Source organism: Sphaerodactylus townsendi, linkage group LG07 (assembly GCF_021028975.2).
Source record: "Sphaerodactylus townsendi isolate TG3544 linkage group LG07, MPM_Stown_v2.3, whole genome shotgun sequence".
NCBI lineage: Eukaryota > Metazoa > Chordata > Lepidosauria > Squamata > Sphaerodactylidae > Sphaerodactylus > Sphaerodactylus townsendi.
Window position 1 is genome coordinate 29,152,103 of NC_059431.1, and position 25,673 is coordinate 29,177,775.

The following is a 25,673-nucleotide window of genomic DNA, read 5'->3' on the forward strand; positions in this document are numbered from 1 at the left end:
GCGCCTCTCTCCAAGACTTGAAGGACCTGCAGCAGACAGAGAGACAACGAGGGCACTCAGTTCAGTTCTTCCGCGTGTTTTGGAAAGAAAACCTTTGGCCTTAGTGACGTGTCTCTCAACCACGTGCGAATGATATCAAGTCGGGGTAGCAGAAGGCTCTTGCGATGCCCCACCAACAACCCCCTGTAAGGCGCTCGGGGAGGAGCTCGGCGACTATCCCTTCCTTCTTCCTGTCCGCGACCTTTCATTTCTGCGCGGAAACCTGCGCTATGCTGAGAGCGCTGCGGAGGCGCTGGGCGTCCTACAAGTACCGCTTCGTGCCTTGGATCGCGCTCAATCTCAGCCACAAGCGCAGGTGAAGGGGAAGGGAGGGGTGTTGCGCCTTTCTCTTTTTCAGCATCTCCCTCTTCCCTCTTCCCATGCGCGGGTGGAAATTATTGGGATATCGGCCACTTAGGGAAGGGGAAAGTAAGATTGGCGAACAACCCTGGGAGTGAGAAGTCTTCTTCTTCTCCTACATTCGAGTCCAGTTACCTTAGAGACATTTTGAAAGACCAAACTCCCTTCCTCCAGTCCCACCAGTAATCTCCACGTGAAGATTGCGAACGGACCAGCTGGCCCCACCCCTACCTCAATCACCACCATAAGGACATGGCAGCAGCAAGGGCCTTTTGAGCCCAGCTGGGACCAGGCAAGGATCCAATTCTAAGCTGCAGATTAGAGCTAGCTAGGTCCTGAAGCTGGCTGCTCTCATCTCTCTAGCTTTATCCTGTTGGCTCCACCCCCAAAGCGCCATATTGGGTTGGGGTGGAGCTTTTGGGCAGAGCCAACAGGTGGGCTTGGCTGACCCTGTTCCCAACCTCCATGTGGAGATCGTGGGCGGGGCAAGCCAGACTCAACTGTGGGGTCCCAGTCCCAAACTCTTCAGGGGGTTCTGGAGTGGGGCTCAGTTATGAGGGAGGAGGCATCAACGCACCTTCAAGAAGTGGCACCTGGGGGTCGAGATCTCCTGACCCGCTAGATACACGAGTGCCTTCATCAGATACATGGCTTGGTTTCCACCTCTGGGTGAGTCAAAGCTTTCCTTATGCAGAATCAGACTGCATATTGGTGAGAGAACTTGTGCTCAGCATTCTATGGCATGTGGTGTCCCACAAGGGTAAATTCTCTCACTCACTGATACTATTTAACATCTACGTGCACCCTCTGGCTCGGTTGAACTGGAACTTTGGCTTGGGTTGTCACCAATATGTGGATAACACCCACCTGTATCTCCTTATGTGTGGTCATCTGGATGCTGCCCCAGCTGTATTGGCCAACTGTTTAGAGCAGGGGTCTGCAACCTGTGGCTCTGGAGCCGCATGCGGCTCCTTCAGCCTTATACTGTGGCTCCGCGTGGCCTGGAGGTTGGAAGGTATCATGGGTGTGTCCCTCCAGGAAAGGTGAGTGGAGGGGCCAAACTGGAGGCGGCTCCGTGCAGAGCCACCTCTCTGGCTCGGTAGATCTTTGGGGCTGTGGAAAACGGGTCCAAATGGCTCTTTGGGTGGTAAAGGTTGCTGACCCCTGGTTTAGAGGCACTGGTTTATTTCTGTATTGCCTTTGTAATTACATAATGTCCTTCTCACAGAGACCCAAGATGGATTGCACAATGTAAATCAATGTAATCCACAGAAAGAGATAATGTAATAAGACGAGGGTTACTGCAATGAAACAAAGCATAGACATATGTTCAACAATGCAGTGTATGGTATTACATAACTATAAAAACAGCAGGGGAGTCAGATGAAACATACCGAATAAAGATAATGCACAACATGATGATTCACAAGGATTTGTGTGAAACATGTTTTTTCTCCTCCATCACTATTTCCCCCTTCCTTTTCCCGAGGCCCCCATAGGCTCACCACCTTTTTTGCTTCCTTCTCTTCTTCCCACGCACCAGCCAAGTCCGACCCTCTGTCTTCAGCTTTCACCCCTTCCCACTTGCAGTCTCTTCCCAGGAGAACTCTGGCCAAGTAGTATGGTGCTAGATGAGCTGGGCCTGTTGCATAGTGGAGAACCTGCAAGGAGGTGGGGGGGGGGGCACCTCACAATCTATCGCCACATCGTTCCCTTTCTCCCTTCTTCTGGTAGTCTCCATCTCCTCAGCTTTCCTGGTTTCCCTCTCTTCCCCGCTCGCCACCCTACCTTTTATCTAAACCTCCACCCTCAACTATATTTAGTATTTATTTACTTCATTTATATCCCACCATTTTCCACGATGGGAATTTTTTCAGACCTACAACACCCAGTTGATTTTGGTTGTGAAAACCTTTGATAGTAGATCTCACAGAAGCTAACCAGGATCAGCTCTGGTTAGTAACTGAATGGGAGACCACCAAGAAATACCAGGGTTGTTATGTAGAGGAAGGCAATGGCAAACGACCTCTCAACTTCTGTAAATCTCTTGCCATGAAAAGCCTACGGGGTCGTCATAAGTCAGCTTCGACTTGTCAGTTACCGGTACCTTATACACACATATGCTAACATGTAACTCCCAGGAAAAAATACTTAACCAAATCCCAATAAAATGTTAGTGAAATTCTTGCTAAAATCCACAGAGAGATGGTTTTAGTTATGACTTATGGATCTGCAATGCAAACAATGGTTCTGCCTTAGCATGTTTAGTAATCGCTTCTCGGCCTATCGGCTAAGATCATGTTTAGTATGTGTCTGGCTAGCTGCTGTCAAATCGCTTTTGACTTAAGGTAAAATATGAGGAGCAAACAGTTTCTAGCAACTGAATTGGCTGTTACTTGACAAATCTTAACTTGTCAAGAAGTTATTTTTCCGCCGAGGCAAAATGTTATTGTTTTGAGTTATAATATTATTTATCAGCCATTCTCTCTGTATGGATTCTGTGTACCCCCCATTGTGCCCTAAAGCCCCCCATAAATGTGACAGATTATGACACCCCCCTTCAAAAAAAGCATGAAATAGCTTCTCAAGGGAAGTGAACCATTAGAACTAGAAATGAAGTATTTGCAAAAACGTTATATAGGGGGCAATTTCTTTCACTGGCTGCTATGTGGATTAGGAAGCCTAATTGGGCTTTTCTGTCTCTAATTTCTGTAATAACAAACAGATGCCCTGGAGTGAATACAAGTTTAAATTGATTCCTGGCTCTCTGGTGGAACTAATAAATATCTCAAGCTGAATATTTGTGGCTTAATGATCTCAGCACACGTCTCCTAATGAATCACAGCTCAGAGATCATTTATTATTCTCTGTTAGTATGTTTATGCTTGCTGTCTTAGTGTAGGAAAGGAAAATCCCATTGATCCTCCTCATTATCAAAATTGATTCAGAAAGGATGTTTTTCTGTCGTTTTGAGTCTTAGTTTTGTACATGTTCTTAAAAGAGATGTGTAACAAAACCTGTGAATTCTAATCTTTTCATCCAGTCTTCTGCACAGGTTTACCATTTAGTTGTCTCCTCCCTTCTTTTTCTTTCTCAAGAAGAGCCAAGCACAAGGACTCATTCAAGGAGTTCTTAGGTTCAAGATCAACACCAGCAACAATCCCTGTCAAAACCAGTTTTTGCATCAGGGTAGAGGGGGAGATTTACGGCTGGTATAAATAAATACATTTGGAAATATGGTGTCAGATAGGCTAACTTCAGCATGGTTTATGTTTCCTTGTCTGTCGTAAAAGGTCATTCCTTTTTTTAAAAAAATAGATGGGCATCAAATTGAGCCATGTATGCACTAGGATCTGGGAAACCCGTGTGCAAATTCCTAGTCTGCCATGAAGACTTTCTGGGTGACCTTGGGCCAGTCACTCATTCTCATCCCTGGATGGGAGACCTCCAAGGAATACCAAGGGTGTGACCCAGAGGCAGGCACCAGTGAATCATCTCTGAATGTCTCTTGCCTTGAAAATCTTACCTGGTTGTCATAAGTCAGCTATAGCTTGACAGCAAAACACCCACCCACACATGCACCCCATAGAGGTAGATCATTGGATGCTTTGACCTTCAGGCAACTGGATGATAGGCAAAAGAGCAGTGCTGCCATAGCTTTTAGATTGTTCCAGAATTTGCATAGAAATACACTGAATGTTTGGCAAAAATAATAACATCGTGTAGGAGACAAATACCTTTCCAACCACCTTGATGGAGATGATTATGAGATCCAACTTTGAAGACTTGCTCTTGGATCCAGGTGATAACTACTATTGCCAGTTGCAAATGTTTAATTTTGGGTGACTATTGCCAGTTGCAAATGTTTATTTTGGGGGGGGGGGTATTTTTGGGAATCCAGATTAGCCTGTGCACTCCCACACATGCCAACTGGGTGACCTTGGGCTAGTCACAGCTTTTCGGAGCTCTCTCAGTCCCACCCACCTCACAGGGTGTTTGTTGTGAGGGGGGAAGGGCAAGGAGATTGTAAGTCCCTTTGAGTCTCCTACAGGAGAGAAAGGGGGGGGGCATAAATCCAAACTCCTCCTCCTCCTTCTTTGGAATTTAAGTGAATGTTGTCTCCCTTTCTTGGAGGCAACTGGTTGTTTAGGCCCATTTCAGCTTCCAGCCTTGTTTTGGAACCAAATCTGCTTTTGTTACCTTGAGTTTGTTTTATTTTATTATATTTGTACCTCTCTTTTCTCTCCAGTGGAGACCCAAAGCAGCTTCCATCATTTTCATCCATTTTAACTTCAAAAAACCCCTGCAAGGTAGGTTAGATTGAGAATATGTGACAGGCCCAAAGTCACTCAACATACTCCCACTGCAACCTCCATCTACCTGATTTACTACAGTATACCAGCTGGGATAGATATTGTGTCTTTGCTCATTTTCCTGAGCCTTGACTCTGGCATCCTTCTGGACTGATTGGCTAGAGAGAGCATTAAGGGCAATGTGCTTCTTTTCCTGTCGTTCTGACTGGTACCAGAAGGTGATACTGTGGCCCTGACTCGATCATGGCATTTGTGCTAGAGGGTCCTGCAGAATTTCTTGACCATGTTCAACATCTGCGTAAACCCACTTGGAGAGGTTGTGCAGAGATTTGGAGTTAAGTGTCATCAGCATGCTGATAGTATACAACTTTCTCCTTTCTAGCAAAGACAATGAATGTTCAGAACAGGTGTTTGGATTGGTAGTAGGCCAAATGAGGGTTGGTCCAAACAAATCTAACATGCTGTTCATCAGTGGTTTTCAGGTAAGGAACAAGGAGTCAGTCTGGCATAGATGATGAAGAAGAAGAGTTTGGATTTATAGCCCACCTTTCTCTCCTGTAAGGAGATTCAAGGTGGCTTACAAGCTCCTTTCCCTTCCTCTTCCCACAATAGACACCTTGTGAGGTAGATGGGGCTGAGTGAGTTCTGAAGAACTGTGACTAGCCCAAGGACACTCAGCAGGAATGTAGGAGTGAGGAAACACATCTAGTTCACCAGATAAGCCTCTGCCACTCAGGTGGAGGAGTGGAGAATCAAACCTGGTTCTCCAGATTAGAATCCACCTGCTCTTAACCACTACACCACGCTGGCACCATAGCATCCCTTTCAAAAGACCAGGTTTGCAGCTTGGGACTGCTGTTAGGTCCATCGGGATTCATCAGATGTTTAGTGTCATTAAGAAACTTTGGTTGGATCATTAACTGAATCCCTTCTTGAAAAAATGACGTCATGGGTAGCAATGCTCTGACTTTTTTTCAGGCTTGATTACTGCAATATGATCTTAATGGGCTGCGTTTGAAAACTTTGGAAGCTTGAGCTACTCTTAATGCTCTGTAAGGCTGCTAACTGCTTCGTTTGCATAGGAACTGCCAGTTTCATAAAGAGTTTCATTGGCTTTCCATTTGTTTCCAAGCGCGGTTCGAAGTACTCGTATTTCCTTTTTTAGATCTAAATGGTCTAAAGTGCCACAAAGACCATGACTTCAATATGAACCTGCTTCAGAATTCCTGCGTTGAGTGTTTTGTTCACTGGGTCTGTACAGGTGGCTGTAAGGAACAAGACTTTCTTAATAACCACACATTGGTTTTGTCGATATCTCTCCTCTCTGCTGTATGACCTGCACTTTATTGGCAAAATTTAGGCACTAGGTAAAAATCTTTCTGTGTACATGGACATGCTTTTAGTGTTTGATTTCATTGTACATATTGGCTATTTTTTTTCTGCTAGGGTTGTTTTGATTTGCTGCCAATGTCCTTTTTTATTATAGTATAGGTTTATATGACATATTGCTTGTATCTTTTTTAAAAAAAATACTGCTGCTGCTTTTATTTCTATATTTTTCTGGCCCTGTTATGGATATTGTGCTAATTTTGATCTTAGTAAAACGTATATGGCCCTTCTTTCTCTTGCAGGACTGTACGATTTGTACCAGAAGAATCTGAAGACAAAACCATTTCTGATAACGATGTCCTTCAGATGCTCTTGAAGACATTTAAAGCTCTATTTGTAAATGACTTGGCTAGGCAAATGCCTCTTCTAAGTTTACTCCCAGAGGTCCAGTCTAAATATCCAGAAGTACAGCTTGTCTGCCCTGAAACATCCACAGCAAATGCAGAAGATGTTCTGCTTAACACACTAGGATTCAGCATTGCTCGAAGCCAGAGTTCCCTCGTTTCTGCTGGTTCAGGCGTCTTCGTGACCAGAGGGTTTGTCCCGAAAAGGACCATTGTAGCTATGTATCCTGGTACTGAAATAATTTCTTTACAGCCGTGAACAACTTGGAGGTTTGATTTCCATTTTGTCAGGTTATACCATTTCGAAATAAATTATGATCATTCTGTCCTGAAGGGTGTGGGGATGGAGGAGAAACTCAGGAGGGTAACTTAAAGGGAGACAGCTGGCACATCTTTGGGGCTTTGGTTCAGACCAGATGAGATACAATTCATGAATCTCCCGCTGTTTTTAAAAGGTAAATTGCAACCATGTACTACCCTGGTCACCTTAAGGGAAAGGTTTGATCTTTTAACCTGTTCATAGTTTTGCCTATCAAAACCTCCCTTCTCAAGCTGCTCTTAAGCTTAGAAAGGAAAAAGTTGGCTTCCCCCAGCTTCTGTTTCCTTTTTATCCCTGAGGAGATCATTAGTGGAGAGAGAGATGATATAAATTGGATCCAAGGGTGTGAGTGTGAAATCTTGTCTCCAATCCCCGTGCAGTCCTGAGCTGATCTGTGTTGAAACCGTAGGCACCTGAAATGTACTTTTGAAGAAAAAAAAAGCTGGAAAGATCCTATTGCTGAACTCTCAGTGTCTTGTCTATTTTGACCCTTGGTTCCCACTGTCCTTCTGACAAAGGTTTTGTGTCCGTTATGATTATGTAATAGGAAAATGATGAACGGGGTACTTCTTAATAACTGGATACCACCAGTCTTCCCTCACCCCACTAAAACTGCAGTGTCATTAAAAAAATTGTCAGAAGGGCTTGGTGCCCATAATGCCTTCTTGTTTATGAATTAGATCTATCCTCTACCCACAGTGTTTGGATCCAGGTAACTGTTCATCCTTATTGAATTAATTGGATCTGTCCTTTTTTCTGATTTTTTTTACTCATTCAGAAATGTCTTACTGTTTAAACCTAAAATACTTTCCCCTCCCCCTTGAACAGGCACAGTGTATGAAAACTATGAGCCCATCTTTTTCCAGTCTATTGGCAATCCATTTATATTTAGATGCATAGATGGAGTCCTTATTGATGGTAATGACAAAGGCATATCAAAAGCTGTGTACCGGTAGGTAACTGGCAGAAATGCCAATGCAAAAGTTTTGTTCTTGTGAAACTCCACAGATTCTGTAACAGGTCTTGTTATCTGACAACAGACTTAGGCCCTTTCCGCACAGCAAATGTGAAGCAGGTTGCAGGTGGGATAAATTAACCCGTTGTAGCCCCGGGCCATTTGCATGGCTGGGTGTCCCGTGGTCAGTGAGCGCATTGACCGGGGCACGCATTCACATGGAGGAACTTCTTTTTCACTCACCTCCCTCTGCTGCATAGCTACAAAGCCTGGCAGACATGCACCTCCACAGCCATGCTGCTGTCCCTGTGCCCCTCCGTAGCTATGCAGCAGAGAGGCGGGGACTGAAAGAAAAAGGGAAGCACAGCCAGGTAATGTGTGACCCAGGTCACCCATTTGCTGCATTCCACGTTAAAACAAAAGAATTGCAGATAGTGCAATTCTTGAAAAACCCGGGTTGGGGGGGAAACGCGGAGCGGACCTACATTAGGAGCAAGATCCGTGTGAAGCTCCCACCCCCCAACACAGGTTTTATACTGTGGTTAGCCCGCGCTTATTGGCCTGTGCGGAAGGGATCTTAGATTTCCCTGGTTCAGTTTTGTATGGAAATGGTGGATACAGACTCTCAAGATAGTCTATGTTTCTGTGTGGCTTGTGGTTCTTATGCAATTGCAGCAATCTAGAACATACATCTGTGCACCTTTGTCTTGGAAGCAGGAGCAAACAGTTGTTTAATTTAGTTTAATCTTTTGGATATGTATCCTGCCCTTTCCTGTCTAAGGATGGCCTCAGGACAGCTTACAATAATATAAATACAAAAATATACATTTCCATAGAAATAAAGACAATACAATATTAAAGTTCGTGTTGGAAGTCTGACTCTGGGACTACCATCATTTTCAAAGATAAGACGGACACTGCCAGAGTGCCTCATTTCTAAAACGTGTGATACCCATTCATTTGACATTTATCTTAATGGTTTTAGGTACCAAATGAATACTGTCCATATTCTGCTGTTTTCCAGCTGATTCTGTTTTGGCTATCTTCTTGGCTATGTTTAGTTATGAATTGTTGCTTTGGTTTGGTTTTGCACAGATGTTATAAGCTGCCTTGAGAGCTAAACATTATTCTGTAATTTGGTATAAATAATTTAAACATTTGTAAATGAGAGACAGAAAAGTTGGCAGATGAGTTGGCATAGCCTCCTAGCAATGAGATGAAACCAGAAAGCCTGAAGCCAGAAAGCACCCCCCGAAGGATATTTTACATTTTGTAAATTCAAAATTAACATAATTTGGATGGTATTTTAAACATAAATGTTCTCAGCTGTACACATTTGAGATAGGCAGTAATTCCCAACTGTTAGTGGGGACTTACACAACTTTAAGGCTGATGATGAAAATATATATATGGAAATTGTTAAAGATTTTCTATTCCCTAGTGCCATTATCGACCAAAAGGGAGACTGCAACCAAGCAATCAGAAAGAGACTGGCTCATTCCGCACATGCAGAATAATGCACTTTCAAACTGCTTTCAGTGCTCTTTGAAGCTGTGCGGAATAGCAAAATCCACTTGCAAACAGTTGTGAAAGTGGTTTGAAAACGCATTATTTTGCGTGTGCGGAAGGGGCCACTGAGAAAGGCAGCCATGAAAGATCTCAGACAGATCCTTAAGTGTCAGGGCGTATCATTGGCGACTAAGATCAAGATAATTAATCCATAGTATTTCCCATTACAATGTATGGGTGTGAAATCTGGACAATTAAGTTGAATATGAAGAAAGCCCACCAAATAAAGTTGATTCATTTGAAATAAGGTGTTGGAGGAGATTTTTACAGATACCATGGACTGCCTGAAAGACAGGTGTGTTCTTGATCAAATGAAGCCTAAACTGTCACTAGAAGTTGAAAATGACTAAACTATTGTACTTTGGTCATATTAGGGGAAGACAATTTTTATTATTTATTTAATAGATTTGTTTTTTTAGTTGTCACTCATCCAGAAGGTATAACTGTGACTTACTACAGCTGAAGTTCTATTAAAATACATATAAAATCCTACTTTGGTACACCAAATAATTAACTATTAATTAAAAATAGGTAGGACCTCTTTGAAAAGCATTAGCAGGTGGTGTGCAGTTTCTTTGAAAGGTATTAGCAGGCGGTGTGGGGCTGGGCAGGTTAAAAAGTTCAGCCTAGATGGCAAGTCTCCATGAACAAAAAAAACCAGGAGTCACTGGAAAAGGCAGTAATGCTTGGAAAAGTTGAAGGCTGCATAAAAAGAAAGACCCAACGTGAAATGGATTGACTCAATCATGAAAGTCTTGGCTCTCGTTTTGCAAGACCTGAGCAAAACTGTTAATGTTTGGAGTCCATTGATTCATAGGGTCACCGTAAGTCAGAAGAAGAAGAGTTTGGATTTATATCCCCCCTTTCTCTCCTGTAAGGGGGCTCAAAGGGGCTTCCAAACTCATTTCCCTTCCCCCCTCACAACAAACACCCTGTGAGGTAGGTGGGGCTGAGAGAGCTCAGAAGAACTGTGACTCAACCCAAGTTACCCAGCTGTGTTGGAGTGCACAAGCTAATCTAGTTCCCCAGATAAGCCTCCACAGCTCAAGTGGCAGAGCAGGAAATCAAACCCGGTTCCCCAGGTTAGAGTACACCTGCTGTTAACCACTACACCACACTGGCTCTCAATTTGATGGCACTTAACTCACTCAGTAAATAAGGTTCAAGTTTGGCTGCATCACATATTCTCTAGAGTTCATTTGAATGTTCACATGGAGCTAGAGTTCACAGGTGCACAAATGACTTGTTTCTTCACATAACTTGCTAATGATATAATACACAAGTTGCTGAAACAGGATTTAATGTGCAATCACTTCCATGGTTTGATATGAACTCTCTATCTTCATAGATGGCGCTAGTGTTTGAGTAATCATTTCATATACAATGGAACCTCAGTTTTAATCCGTGATGCATTTGGAATCACGCAATGAAAACCGAAATCGGCATAGTCCGAGGTACGCTGTTTGCGCATGCACAACGCAAACAGCGCACCAGATTTACGCAAAAGTCACCTCGGAATCTGATGGAATCTGAGGCGACCAACAATCACCGAGGCAACAAAACGGCCGGGGCAACCAGGGAACACCCAAAACGGCAATCTCCGAGGGCAACGTTAACTGAGGTTCCACTGTATTTAATACTTTTGGTAGGTATGCTGTGGTACTGTATTCTGGCATCTGGAATAGTTCCCCAAACATAAATCCATGCCAGCATTTAAGAGAAGGCAGAGACCATTCCTTCCTTTTTTTTGTTACAAAACGGAAACCGTGTTAAGTGGAATTTAGCTGCTCAGGCCGGCACAACTAGTAACCAACCAAGCTGATCACAGCTCATGAGCCATATATTGTGTGGTCTGCCAGATCATACCCCCTATTTTCATAGTTCAGTGCGGTACTGGTGGCACACCATATGCAACAGATAATTTTTTTATATTATTTGATGGTTCACAAGTTGTCCATGTGCCCAAATCCCATTTGCTGCTTGTAAATGTTACATATAATTTTTATGTTGTTAGCAAGCACATTAAACTGTGTGTGAATGTGCCCTAGGGGCACATATTTGTTTACAAAAGTTATGATTGCACGAAAACTCAATTTATTGGTTAATACTACATATTCTTTCAGATCATGCAGCAAGAGAGATCAACTTGGCCCTTTAAAAATGAATGATATCTCTTGGCTTGCAGTGGCTGTACGGAATCCACTGGCAGTGGGGCAGTATGTCAACAACTGCTCGGCAGGTAGGCAGAAAGAGCTGTTTACTTCACCTAGTTTGGATGCACTTTTGTTCTCCACAAGGAAGATTCTGTGGATATAACCATGCAGAGGGTGACCAGCGGTGTCTGCCTGGCTACAAATTGTGTGAAGGCTTGACTTATGCCACACAGGTGTCAAACTCGCGGCCCTCCAGATGCTATGGACTACAGCATGATGCTGGCAGGGGATGATGGGAACTGTAGTCCACAACATCTGGAGGGCCGCGATTCCATCAGATTCCGAGGTGACTATGATTCATGCCAGGTCAAACGTTGCTTTCTCCGTGTGATTTTGTCTATGCGGATTCTTCACGTGCTCAGTTTTAGAGTGTCTGAATGGATCATCAAAAAATACGAGTGATTTCGTTCAATAGGGGTAAAGGACACAGGACTGAGGGTTGCCCAAGTATGAATCCTTTTAAATCTCTCCTTTTCTTTTTCTAATCAGACAAAGCCGCCAATGTATGCTACCAGGAATTTGATATACCTGAATGTTTTCCTATAGAATTCAGACAGTATCTTCCCAACATAAACTACAGCCATGAAGTACAGAGGTGAGGGTTTTAATTGTGATTGGTTAGTTTTAACTGGCATACAGTCTGGAAATATAAATGTGCATGCACAGCAGTCTTTCTCTCTCTCTCACACACACACACAAAACTTTCCCCTCAAATGTGTCTTATTTTTTTTCAGGCCATTGAGAGTTGTAGTTTTGGTTGCTCTCAGAGATATTGGTCCGGGAGAAGAGCTTTTTTCTAACTACTACACAATCATCAGCTGAGCCCAAAGAACCAGCAATGGAGCAGCTTAGGACTCCTAAGTTCTTGCATTGAATGTCTGGTTGGTATTCTGATGCCCCTCTAGCCACTGGAAGCAAGCAATGTAATTTAGAGTAGTGGTCCCCATCTTGGGGTACGCATCAGAGGTATGTGAGCTTAGTGAACAATTACCAATATATGGCCTGTACTGGGCTCAGTTTGGAAAACTATATTTGTTGCAAAATGTGATGGTTACAATTCTGACACAAACACCCACCATTCTTACTCCAACAGCATGGTTTCACATTTGTTTCCGGACTCAATTGAAAGAGCTGGTTTTGATCTTGAAAACTCAGGCCCAAAATACCTGACATTCTGTGCCAAGATGTTGAAATTGTCCAGTGGCTTTTAAGTAAGCACAATAAAAACACTTTTAGAGCTACGGTCCTCCAGTTATAGAATTCCCTATCTGTTCAAGTATGGCTAAGTTTGCAATAAAATCTGTCTTCATGAAGGCCCGCAGCATTTGATTATAGCAAAGAATTAATTGGGGGGGGGGGGGTATTTCAGCTTATTTATATGGATTATATACTGCTGCTAATAAGAACAAAATGTTTTTATTCTGTTTCAGACATTGCTGTTGGATTACGTTGCTTTTTATTTTTAATCTGGCGTTTGAAAAACCTTTTTCATGTTAAATGCATCTAAAAGGTAGTTTTTTTTAAACTGTGATGTTAGTTTTTTATATATTTTCTGTAAGCATCTTTGAATACTTTTTTTGTAGAAAGGAGAGATATAAATTCTCTAAATAAATACTCCCTGAAATATTCTTTTATCGTCATAATGGCCTGTTCCTCTTGAGTGACAGTAGTGCAGTCCTATGCAGTGTAATCCCGTTGAAATGAATGGTTTTAGACTGGAGTAACTCTCCTCAGGACTATATTGTATTTTTTCCAGTGACACATAGCACCAACCATGACCTTTATCCCCATGAAGTTTGTTTGAATGCCCATTATATAATGAATTTACAAGGCTCCCTGAAATGCAATAGTAGTGGACATATTCACCAGCTATATTGCAAAAATCAGGCAAAAACACAGTGATGGAAATCCAGAAGATCTACATTTGTACAACATACATACCAAAATAGCAGTCTCTATTTATGCACAAGCCATTATAAAAATTGATACATATTTAAGACTTGGCTGTGAGGAATTTATTTTTTTTAATTAGGCAGGTTGTGATTTTGTTTCCTTGTAAGAGAAGGTGTTGTAACAGCAAAATAAACTGTGTTTAGCTCAGCCATTATTAAAACATTTTCAAGCTTGGCTCTTTCAGCTAAGTATAGGTCAAGTTTAGATCAAAGAAGGATTTGTATTTTGTTTCACTTCCTGCAGCTTAGTCAGTGATGACAGTAAAGTCTATTGGTGCAAGCTATATACTAGGAAAGAACAGGATCCTAGTAGGGTTAGGACAGGTGACCTTGACAGGTTACTGAAAACTGTTTTGAGATGGATAGGCCTGCTGAATACTCTAGCCCTGATTTCAAAGTTGCAACTAACTAGTGATCAAATTGTGAATGCTTCCCACTATGGTCCTGTTTATGCAAAGGAAGAACTGCCTAGTAATGTGATACTACTGCAAAATTGGGCAAAGTAGTTAACTACAGAATTATTATACACCAGAAACAGAGAGGAGAGGATTATGGTATCAAGAGGCAGTACTGAAGATATATAGCTGGAGACCACTCAGTTGCAGTGGTCACAGAGGGAATATAACCAATAGACATCAAAACAAGACAGTGTACTACCTATTTGTAGGAAATACTCCTTCAGATAGTATAAAGCACATTGGTTGCCCTAAAACGCTTGTTACCATATACCTCCCATGACTTACTCTCACCACTCCCTTCCAGATACACTCAAATTCCACTCTTCAAATAAATAGACTTGAAGTTGTTAAAAAACCTCTCTTTCAAAGCTGTGTGTGTCCGTCCAAAAATACTGAACTGAAATAATATAGCAGAGGCATTAAAACTTTCAAAGGAGGAAAACAGATTTCCAGACATTTATTTCTGGAACTGTACACCAGGTATTAAAGTACAACAAATACAAAATAATGTCCAAAAAAATCAGTGTTTATGTACAAATATTAAAACCAATGCAACAATAGCAACTTCCTCTTAGACACCTGATACTAAAACCAGTTGCGATTGTCACTAATTTATGCTTTTATGCACAGGGAATACTAAGCTGATCTTGGAATGACTGGCGGCTTCAGGACTTGTTCTCTCAACTACTCTTAAATGAAAACTGGAAAGTTCTCATTCTGATAGGGGGAAAAAACATAACCATGATAGTGTAAATTTCGTTTCCCATTCAAAAACAATGTGCTTGTAACACCTGGGCAATACAGAGTCTTCTATTGGTCAGTTAATCCACTAGTTTACATTCAGAATTGAAGTATCAACTAAAGACTTTGGTTAAATTAAATAGTATCACTCATACGCTACTGGATCTGGAACTGACATATAGTATTGACTCTCAATAAAAAAAAAGAAACTGCACAAATCAACCAAATTGTACACAATTCAGTATGCATTGGACAGTATTATTGTACAGCTTTCAAGTAAAGTCAGCAGTTTGACCATGACAAGAGAGGGAAACAATTAAAAAGCAATAAATGGAGATACAATGCCTAAGTAAAAATAAAAGTATTGCTCTTATCACAGCACCGGTTACACTTCTAAGTGAATCTGTTATCATTTTCAGACTCCCTGTAGTTAAGTGATACAAACTGCAATTGCCCATGATGGATTTTTGGTTTACTCTTATCAAGGGGTGGGGGGAGAAAATATATTCAGCGAAGAACAAAAGAAGTCATCACAGTTTGTTACAAGAACTGTGTGTCACCCACTAAGAAACAAAGCAATGTAGATTTCTTCATAATGGCTGCAATGCTTTCCTCTTACTACTGACCCCCCCAACGCAATTCTTTTAATAAACAGTAACAAGTTCTCCATTAAAATGTTTAAAACAGAGAAAGACAAATTAAGTCCAGCTTTTAAAAGAAAAAAAATCAATAAATAGCTATTTTACATGAATAAAGTCATAGTGGTACAAATTTATGAATGTCACATCAAGCATGCACAAAATGTTACTATACACAGAATTAGTCAGAAAATATTGAAATAGATATCTAAAAAGATATGCAGAATGTACATATTTACATAATCTTGCAAATTATTGCCTCATTTTAACAAGGAATTAAAAGTAAACATTACCAGCTAGCTAGCCAAGAGGCTATACTAGATCATCCATTAAAATCTATTAAAACTAGCTGGGATTCATTGTTCTTTCATACCATTTTCAGAATTTTGGTCAAAAGTCTTTATTAAATAACTAAAGTGTCCATTCAACTTGCTGACAATCAAAACTTTAGATGAAAAAGTAGACCGTCGTCTCGGCCTTCACTAAGACCCCAGCAATGCATAGATAACTGAATATAGTACTGCCTCAGCTAATGAGAATGGGTGTGTTCATTTAAGTGCAACTGGTATAGCATTCAGACATGGTTGAGTAATGATTTTTATACAGACCAGCCACTGTAAACCCAGACGTTTGAATGTATAACAAAACAAAATATGGCCAGTATTTTACAAAATACATTACGATGTGTTGGGTTAAAAAAAAAAGAGAGAAAGAAACAAGGTATGGAGTTCAGCACAAATCACAGCAACAAGAAGCTGAAAATTTGGCTAAAAATGGGCCAAGGCTACCCGTTATCGACTGTGAACTTACCAGATTACCGTTTTCAGGCATACATTTTGGAACAAATTGCCACCACCATCAATTTTTGCCTTTTGTCCACTGGGCCAAATTAAGATTGCTAAAATGGTTTAGGTGCGCTACTGGTGTAGAACTCTCCAAAGCCACTTTCGTTACAATATCATGAAGAACACAAAAGCACTATGTCTGCTGCATTTCAAACTCGGGATGTCAATGCAGTTCACAGTATGTAGAATAAATACCCTCCCTTCGAAGTAATCTAACTAAGGCTTCTGCTTTCTATTTTCGCAGTGCAACTGTGAAATCATTACTACCAATACTAAACTCACTTAAAAAAATTGCAATATTCAAAAAGAAATTAAATATGCATAATGGCCAGTGCAAAACTAGACAAGTTTTACTGCATTTCAATTGTAAGAAAGCTCAGCGTTTTTGCAACACACATTTGTGTCATTCAAGACGCGTGACCAACACCTTTCAACTAATAATGAAACTGATAACCACTTAATTCAACCCTTGAGCGGCCATTCACACATCTTCATCTGTGAAAGTTAACAAAAACAACATAAAACAATCTCAACAAAGCCTCCCAGTATAAAATGCACTTAAACTCCTTTCTGTTCAGGGAGGAAAATAGATCCATGCTTGAAAATGCAGGTACATTATACTTCAGGGCTGTACTGCTTCGTCCTCTATTAATCTAAAGTCCCTCATAAGTTTTAACACTTTGAACTGCGATGCTCTGAACTTAAGGTGAGCCTTAAGATGTAAACCATTAGTGGTAAATCCTAAGCTGTGCAGACCGTACCATTCGCTCTCAGTGGGTCTTAAAAAAAAAAGTTACAAAACATTTGATGCTGAGTTTCACATTACACTCCTCAGAAATGTGGACAACCCCCCCAGCATAACACCACATAATTTCAGCCAATAGGTTTAAGTACACAGAAACCTTTGGACAGTATAATTATCTCTGTGTAAGGTAGCCATGGCCTGTAATTTGGTAAGAGCATCCAAATATAGGTCTTCAGACTCCGCTCCTACAGTCCCTTGTGCTAGTATCCACCAAGATGAACCTGTTGTTTTTGTAAACGGAAGTGCTCTGGTTTAGTATCATGTGAGAGAAGGTTCCATTTTAAAAGATCCTTTGCGTGTTTTGTGCAGTTTAAATTAAAGAAACCCTTCCCTGCTTTTATTTATTCATTTTTTTAAATGCTACATTGAGCAGGGATCAGGACTGGTACCTGTAAACAATCGTTATTCCACTTAATCCAGTAGGGCAGAAACAACTGAGCCTAAAAAGCCATTCCGATCAGTTCAGAACTTCTGTGCTGGTTTTGAGACAGCCGTCTCTGTCTACAGGTTTAAAAAGAAAGAGGAAGCAGAGCTTAAAGCTGCACCACAGAGTTCTGTTAGTCCCCAAACTCTGCTAAACATGGTATGAAGTTTTCCACATTTATGGATTGGAAAATGAAAATTACTCTTGATAAAATCAAGATATAGTTCTGTACATAAAGACATCACTGATGTCATACAGTTCAAACTTCCAGTGAAAGACTAAGCAAACCTGATAGTTTTCCATCAAGTTCACTGCTGATCACCAAGAGCGTCCACCATCTCTTCCATTGGTTGCCGGATTCATTCAGAGTGAAGGGCAGTGTGCTGGTGTAACGCATGGGCGTTGATGAAGCCGTTGGTCTCGTTTGCAGATAGACTGCTGAAGTCAGCCACTGAGACTGCCATTTTGGCACTGGTAATGTGATGCGTGTGATTCTCAAAATCAACACCCAAGTTATTGACAGAAACGTCATTCATGTAGGATTCCGGGACCGAAATTCCCATTTTTAGTCTCTTCGTGGGCCTTTCGGACTCCTCGCTGCACATGTTCATGGGGTTTAGCTCAGAGTGATAAAACCCAGTCTCAAATAAATTAAAACAATCACTTTCGCCATTACTGGGCAAGTTAAGCAAATCTTCTGTTGCAACAGGCACATGATTAACTGCCGTTCGGGGCAAGCTGTCCAGAGGTGGGAAGGCATCGTCTAAGCAGTTCACATCTGTAGAGTGGCAAACTGTGGCTACACTGTTGGTCAGTGCTGGAACAGAAGAAAACAGATTTCACTGTACAGTAGAAAGCAAGCAGCATGGAGCCCCGTGACTCCAGAATGGTAAGCTGCGGTACTGCAGTCTAAGCTCTGCTCACAACAGAGTTCAACCCCAACAGAAGTCGGTTTCAGGCAGCCAGCTCAAGGTTGACTCAGCCTTCCATCCTTCCAAGTTCAGTAAAATGAGTACCCCGCTTGCTGGGGAAGGCAATGGCAAACCACCCCATAAACACAGTCTACCCAGTCAATGTCATAATGTGACGCTGCCCCATGGGTCAGTAATGACACAGTGCTTGCCCAGGAGACTGACTACCTTTATCTAGAAAGCAAGTAATTTAGACAGGTAGGTAGGAAGGATAGAGAGATGACAGATAGATTCCTCCCACCCCACCTTCCCTGTGATCTTTCCTACATCTTTAGATTTACCTGTCAAATCATTGGCAGAGATAGAGTTCAGGATGTTTAGCTGTTGGTCAGGAATGGGCTCCGGTCTACTGTTTGATGTCATGGCTGATGAATGGACAGAGCCACCGAGAGCTTCTGCTTCATCGACTAATCGATCCATGTAGTCCCTGAAAGAGCATGATCAACACAACTGTTAAACTCACTCTGGTGGAGGAAAAGTTTTATACCTTTAGAACAGTGGTTCTCAACCTGGGGGTCGGGACCCCTTTGGGGGTCGAATGACCCTTTCCCAGGGGTCGCCTAAGACTTTCTGCATTAGTGTTCTCCATCTGTAAAATGGATAAATGTTAGGGTTGGGGGGTCACCACAACATGAGGAACTGTATTAAAGGGTTGCGGCATTAGGAAGGTTGAGAACCACTGCTTTACAATATCATAAATGCAGTGTTACAATACAGAGGATGCTGTGAAATTCTAGACAGTTACCCCCCCCCCCCCCCCAAAAAAAAAAAAAAGAGAGCGAGAGATTCCAAGGGTTTTGAACTTACGTGACTCCAGGATGGTGGTTGTACCTCTTTTTCCCAAATCTTGTTTGCTGAGCAAAATAGTCATACCGTTCTGATTTCTTCCACATGTAATAAAAAGCTACACATTCAGCAACTGTTCTACTTCTCACCTGGAAGGAAGGAAAGGAAAATAATCAAACCTTGACACTGAATGCTGTTACAAATCCTTACTGCAAACTACAAAATACCAGAAGACATGGAATTTATTTCCCAGTTAAAGAGGTGAAATCCCTATAAATGCTGTTTCAGGGATAACTACTTAGGGGCAGGAATTCACCTGTTAAGAAGCAATATAATCCGCTGCCGCCTCATGCTGAGCAAGTTTAACAAAAAAAAAACCCTTTTATCTTCTCTACACAAAAGGCAGTGATAGTCGTCACTAGAGTACCTAAAAATCTCAATGATTCAAATGGAATATTTACTACGTATTTGAAATTATATATATTAAGGGACCATGCTGTCAGGGGGATTGTATCTAGGTGACTGATATGCATTCCTAGCTCAATGTAATTGCTACAAGATACACGGAACCAGCCTGCTATATGTTACCACTGCCATTCTGGGGCCTTTTTCCTTTATTTTTATTTTATAACTTCACACACTGACTAGATAACTAGGCTTTCCCCTGACATTTTGGTCTCATGAGAACTGGGATTGTTTCTGTTATCTTGTTGAGGCAGGATGTCAGGTGGCTCTCTATCTGTCACCGACCTTGGGGTACCTCAGCTCCAAACTCTTTCTCACATTTCTTTGGAAAATGGGAGAGGGGACTAACATCGGAGTAAAGGGAATAGCAAAAGCCAGGTTTGCCAGAACTGGCTTTGCCAAGTTGGGTGCTTCAATGCCTATCAATAAATGCTACTGATCAACAGAACAGTGCTAGAGCAGGGCCTGCAAGATGATGTTGTTCCGCCGGGCCTTTGGGGAGGTTGGCTGTTGAAAGTGCCGTCCCCTGTGCCCCATATTCCACCTTGGGGGCTTGTCCGTATTATGCTGACTGCCCGATGAGTTTGTCATTGTTTATGTTATCATCTGATTTTAAGATGGAGGTTGATGGTGGTTGTACACCACCCAGAGCCCTTTGGGGATGGGGCGGTATATTAAATCTGATAGATAGATAGATAGATAGATAGATAGATAGATAGAGAGAGAGAGAGAGAGAGAGAGAGAGAGAGAGAGAGAGAGAGAGAGAGAGTCCATTTATTGCTTCAAGGTTCAAGTAACACATACATTCTCTCAGTCTGCCCTACCCAAAAAAAAAGTGTATGAGGATGAAGTGGAGAAAACTTTTGATAGCACCTGGGGCCCTTGGGAGGAGAGGTAGGGTTAATTTAATAAATACATTAAAATATTTAATTAATACCGTGTTTCCCCGAATATAAGACAGTGTCTTATATTAATTTTTGCTCCCAAAGATGCGCTATGTCTTATTTTCAGGGGATGTCTTATTTTTCTGTGTTCTGTTCGTCGGGCATGCTTCCAAACAAAAACTTTGCTATGTCTTACTTTCGGGGGATGCCTTATATTTCGCACTTCAGCAAAACCTCTACTATGTCTTATTTTTCGGGGATGTCTTATATTCGGGGAAACAGGGTAGTAGCTGCTACTCTGAAGAAATAAATGCTTGCCGATTCTGGAGAGCCAGTGTGGTGCAGTGGTTAGACTACTGGACTAGGATATGGAAGACCCACTTGGCCATGGAAAACTGCTAGATGAGCTTGGGCCAGTTACCCACACTCAGCCCAGCCTGCTTCATAGGGTTTGATGTGATGATAAAATGGAGGGGCAGAGAACGATGAAAACTGCTTTGAGCTCCATTGGAGAGAAAAGTAGGGTACACATTAAGTACATATATATTCTGTACCTACACCTTTTGAAGTCCTTTCAGGGGGCAAAGTCACAAGTCCTTAGCAACAGCGGTGCCAAGTTAACCCCTCTCACAATCGGTATAGTAGGGCCTATGTATTTCGAGTAGAAAACTGAGGTACCTAAAATAAGTCATGTGACACTATCCTAGCTGCGTACAGTCTTATATTTAGGTATCTTTCTGGTTGTCAGTGGGGACTTTAAACTGTTCTCAGGTATCGTGAGATGATATAGCTCTGAGTGGCAACCATGCAACTGCTGTCCTGCACAGAACACCGCTCTACTAGAAGAACAGGATGCATGGCTCCCTTCCCTTTCAGACAGAGCTGCTGACTTTTTAACGTTTACCACTCCTTAAGGACTTCATGGAAGTCCCATGAAAACATAAGGCAGCACCACAGTATTGACACAGGGCATACATCCACATTAAACTGAGCAATATTACTATTGTATCAAAAGTCTTTCTTTTGAGAGGACAGGATACAAATCTTTACAATAAAATAATAATGACCACTGCAGAAGGAAATCCAACAGTCTCCAGGGTGTGATCCAACAATTCAGTTTCTCCTCTTACTGTTGCTTTCTTATGATTCCCTGTCAGATTAATTCAAATGCATGATTCTACTATGCCTTTCACATCGTACTCAAACATACAATTACACCTTTTTTAATGAAAGACACTGGACTTTTTTCTTTGTTCAGGCTTCTGTTATGTCAGAATAATGCCTACTGCTTAAAATACAACTTAAAAAGCAACAATACAAAAGTACATTTTCAAAAAGTAAATGTTGGACTACAAGATTGGAAAAAATAATTAGAATACAATAATAACTGTGACTGAATATCAGTTGAACATTATATGCTCTTAGAGAATGTCACCTGTATAACTTTACTGGATCTTTCTTTATATTTGGAATTGTGATTAAGTTACGTTTCATTCTCTGTTCTTATTCCTTTGTTTGCTCAACTGCTTTTATGATGTTATGACTTTATGAAACATAAAGAAATAACAATAAAAAAGATTAGAAGAGTCTGTTCAATCCATGCTCTGCTCCTTATTTTACTTTCACTTTCAGCATTCATTCACAAGCCAACAGCCAACATCAGCACACACAGTGGATGCAAAAGGTCCTGGTCCACAGAAGTTTATGCCACAACAAACTTTGTTGGCATTTTTCTGCAACAGATCTACCTGCCTGCCTCCTCGGGAATCAGCAACTAAGTGTGGTTTCAGACCAGAAGCCATTGGTACCACAGCTGAGAAAGGACTGGATTGAATTTAGCATTTTCCCCCCTTCCTACTCTAAAATAATAATGCACTTTTGGAGTATAGTTGTGCCAAGCCAAAACCTAAATGAGACTACTTTAAGAACAAAATAAAGAAATAACACTATCCCAAGCAACAACACCCCACGACAGACTATTTCAGAGATGAACAGGCTGACTCATCTACTAAATGGCTGCTTTACAATGTTGGTTGTCAAATTAGCATGCAAACGGCCACACAGCAACAATATGCTGCTTAGATCCTACTTAGAATTTAAACAACTTAAGCACCATTTGTTTCATTTATTAGTATACTAACTTACCTTGTTTTTTTGTATGAGATGAAAATCCTTTCCATAAATCAGAAGTGCATGTTCAAAGTTTCTACATTCTTCTTCTGTCCAAGCTGTCATCTCTTGAGACAGAGAGAGAACAAGAGAGAGGAGGGGCGGGGTGGGGGGAGATTAGTATTTTGATCTTTCTGGAGCACTTGGACAGCAAAAGAGAACTATTTCAACCCAATACTAGTAACAGGCTCACGAAAATAGGCTATCAGCTGTACCCGGGATGCAATAAGCTTAACACAGGGGGGAGATAATGATGCTGAACCAGATGCATGGCTTCATTTGGGCTCCTCTGCAGCAGACTTGCTTTGTACAGCACTCCCAGATTTGTTTTCACTTTACTTGTTATAAAAAGTTATCAGATGCTCCACACACTTGTATTCTCATGATGACCCTTGCTGCCTTGACAAGATCTGAATCTGAGTCCATGCTCAAGGCAAGCTACTGTATACCCTCCTAGTGTGTATTTTCTGAAACTCATTTTTTAAAAAATATTTTTAAATGACTGGAATTTTCTTTAAGGTTAAAAAAAATCTGGCAGATATACATACGTGTGTTGTTCTGTTTATACTGAACGTCTTCAGAACTCAAAGTAATCTATTTTACTGGAGCACCAACTTGTTTCTTTTTTTTTAAAACCAACTTTACAACTGTTGATTCACAAAAGCTGTCTTTTTACTACCAACCATCTTGTCGGCTCAAGTAATCTCCTACAAGTAGTCCAAAGGATCTCTGAAAAGCCTGACTCCTGCTTATCACTGAAATAATATACCAGAAGAAGCTGCAATGATACAAAAGAGTGTTCTAAGATTGAATACCAAAAACTATAGAACTTTAAAACTATTGTATTTTTCCCACAGCAGCTAAGCGCTCTGATCTGCTGCCATAAAGGATGAAGAACCGGAGTAATAATTTGCCATCCAAACTCATTTCTGTACCTTACAACTTAAAAATTTCTGTACCTTACAACTTAAAAAACATGTGGAACTAGTTCTTACCTTGAGATGCCTTTCCATTTGAACAGTATCTCTCGATCGCTTCCTTGATGTTATGGTTACATTTGAGAAGTTCATAGAGTGCCTAGGAAAGATTTGCAATATTGAAAAGGGCTCGGAAGTCTAACACTGCAGTGACTGACTCACAAGTTGTTCAAAGATAATGATTAAAGTGGCATAAAAGGAGGTTTTCAAAAGAAATCTGACCAATTCAAAAAGTGTTTGGTGCACAAGTATAAAGAACATACAATTCTTAACGGGTTAATATTAGAAATATACCTGTTCATTGTCTCGTGTATGTATTCCCTCAGGAATTCTGCCGATTATTTTTTCATTTCCAGTTCTTAAAGAGGTCTCAAAAAGGTATTCTTTAACTTTGCTCTCTGAAATCACATCAGGCTGCCAGAGTAGATGGTCTTCATTTTCGTAGACTGTTAAGAAAAGCCATTGAAGGGTTATGGGTCACACCATTTGACTGCTTTAGAAGGCAGAATGACACAAAAACATGTAATACTACTTCACAGTGTAATTCCAAACAGATTTCAATGGGCTTAGACTGGAGTAACTCCATTTAGGATTACACTGTTAGGGTTCTGACTGAAACGTTAAGTTAAAAAAAACATTTTATCAATTGATCATCAGAGACAATCAAAATTAAACATCTTGGAAAACCAGAAGTGCAGCAGTCACTCTTCCTGCACGGTGTGATCAATAGAATAAGCCTTGTTTAATATTAAAGCATTTAATGCTTAGTGTACACGAAAGTAAACTGAGAGCATTAAAAGTAGTCCGAATACAATACAGGGATGAGTGCAATAAATAGAAGGAGTTCAAGCATGGAAGACCTTCGTGGGTTATTTTTAATTTAGCACACCTGACACTGAAGCATTAAGTCCTAGAGTTGGTATTGTCAAATTATACACTGTCCAAGCCACACATGTGATTTGCATTAAATTGTTTGCAACTGACTGAGCCTTTATTCAGAAAATAATGGAACATGAATTGAGTCACCAAATATTCAAGGAGTTACGTGCATACTCATCTGTAAATCTGTCTCTAAACCTGCTACCTGTACACAGGCAGTTTAGCATTAGATAATTACAAGTGGGAACCAGCAAGAACTTGCCGGAGGCATCTCATTTATCCCTCTCCCACTATTTCCCATTCCTGAAAGCACTCTTTTCCTGGTTCCTCCTTGAGGATTGCTAGTTTCAGGCTGAAAAATTCTTGGACGTTTGTGTGTGGAGCCCGGGAGGAGAGGCTTGGGGAGGAAAGAAATCGTAGCAAAGTATAATGCTACAGAGTTCACTCTCCAAAGCAGCCATTTTCTTCAGGGGAACTGACCTCTGTCCTCTGAAGATCACTTGTAATTCTCTACCTGGAGGTTGGCAATCCTAGTTCTCATGAAGGAAATGGCTGTTCTGGAAAGTTGATGTCCCTCCCTTCCTCAAACCTCCCCACCCCAGGACCCCTCCCCCCCCCTACATGTATTTCCTAATCTACATGTTTCCTAGTCTACATGTATTTCCTAGTCTACATGTATTTCCTAATCTGGCTGGGTAGCCCTATATCCTGCCCACCAAACAGAAAGCCTACCTTTATCTGCCCCTCTGTCTTAAGCTTTCCTTCTCCCACCCCAAGAATCTTCTACCTAGGAAAACTGTGACCAGTTATGTGGTGTCGGCTACCGGGCCCACTTGCATAGTGGGGAACTCTCAAGGACTTGTGGGGGGCACCTCACTTTCCCCTCTATCCCCCTTCCCATACTATTTCCTCTTTCCCTCTCTTTAGCAACCCCATATCCTCCCCCTTCCCTTGCATCATTCTATCCTTCTCAGTCATTCACTGTCTTATCTGCCGCTCATAATCAGCTACATTTATCATATTAATTTGTACCCCATCTTTCTCTACTGCGGGGACTTGAGAATTACATTATTCTCTTCTTTTTCTCCTCACAACAAACCTGTGAGGTAGGTTAAGCTGCCATGGTGACTAAGCCCTGCTCTGGGAGCATGTTTTAATTGGGGGGGGCGGGGTTTTTT

The 25,673-nt window shown here is 41.4% G+C and overlaps 2 protein-coding genes across 4 annotated transcripts in view; one reads left to right on the forward strand and one right to left on the reverse strand.

The window, feature by feature from the left end:
* Positions 1-14,341, forward strand: SETD9 (SET domain containing 9). 2 transcript variants are annotated; one of them, XM_048503192.1, is made up of 6 exons: positions 1-185; positions 6,344-6,675; positions 7,593-7,716; positions 11,412-11,527; positions 11,991-12,096; positions 12,236-14,341. In XM_048503192.1, exons 1-6 carry the CDS (start codon positions 130-132, stop codon positions 12,321-12,323), a joined length of 822 nt encoding a protein of 273 aa, XP_048359149.1. In that variant the 5' UTR covers positions 1-129; the 3' UTR covers positions 12,324-14,341. The 2 variants fall into 2 exon arrangements, with proteins under 2 accessions (XP_048359149.1, XP_048359148.1); XM_048503191.1 differs by lacking the exon at positions 1-185 and adding an exon at positions 208-355.
* MIER3 (MIER family member 3) overlaps positions 14,335-25,673 on the reverse strand; it is a 23,914-nt gene continuing 12,575 nt past the window's right edge. For both annotated transcript variants that reach the window (XM_048503189.1, XM_048503190.1), the window contains exons 8-13: positions 23,911-24,062; positions 23,635-23,716; positions 22,616-22,707; positions 19,143-19,270; positions 18,617-18,762; positions 14,335-18,181 (exon numbers count right to left, since the gene is read on the reverse strand). In XM_048503189.1, the coding sequence (XP_048359146.1) occupies positions 17,724-18,181; positions 18,617-18,762; positions 19,143-19,270; positions 22,616-22,707; positions 23,635-23,716; positions 23,911-24,062 (1,058 nt within the window). In that variant the 3' untranslated portion in view covers positions 14,335-17,723. The remainder of the gene's footprint in view (positions 18,182-18,616; positions 18,763-19,142; positions 19,271-22,615; positions 22,708-23,634; positions 23,717-23,910; positions 24,063-25,673) is intronic.

Excerpts from the sequence above, each read along its gene's own strand:
- SETD9 (XM_048503191.1), top strand. The coding sequence starts at position 270 with ATGCTGAGAGCGCTGCGGAGGCGCTGGGCGTCCTACAAGTACCGCTTC. Across the intron at positions 6,676-7,592 it reads CATTGTAGCTATGTATCCTG|GCACAGTGTATGAAAACTAT; the intron begins GTACTGAAATAA and ends CCCCTTGAACAG. Across the intron at positions 12,097-12,235 it reads TACAGCCATGAAGTACAGAG|GCCATTGAGAGTTGTAGTTT; the intron begins GTGAGGGTTTTA and ends ATTTTTTTTCAG.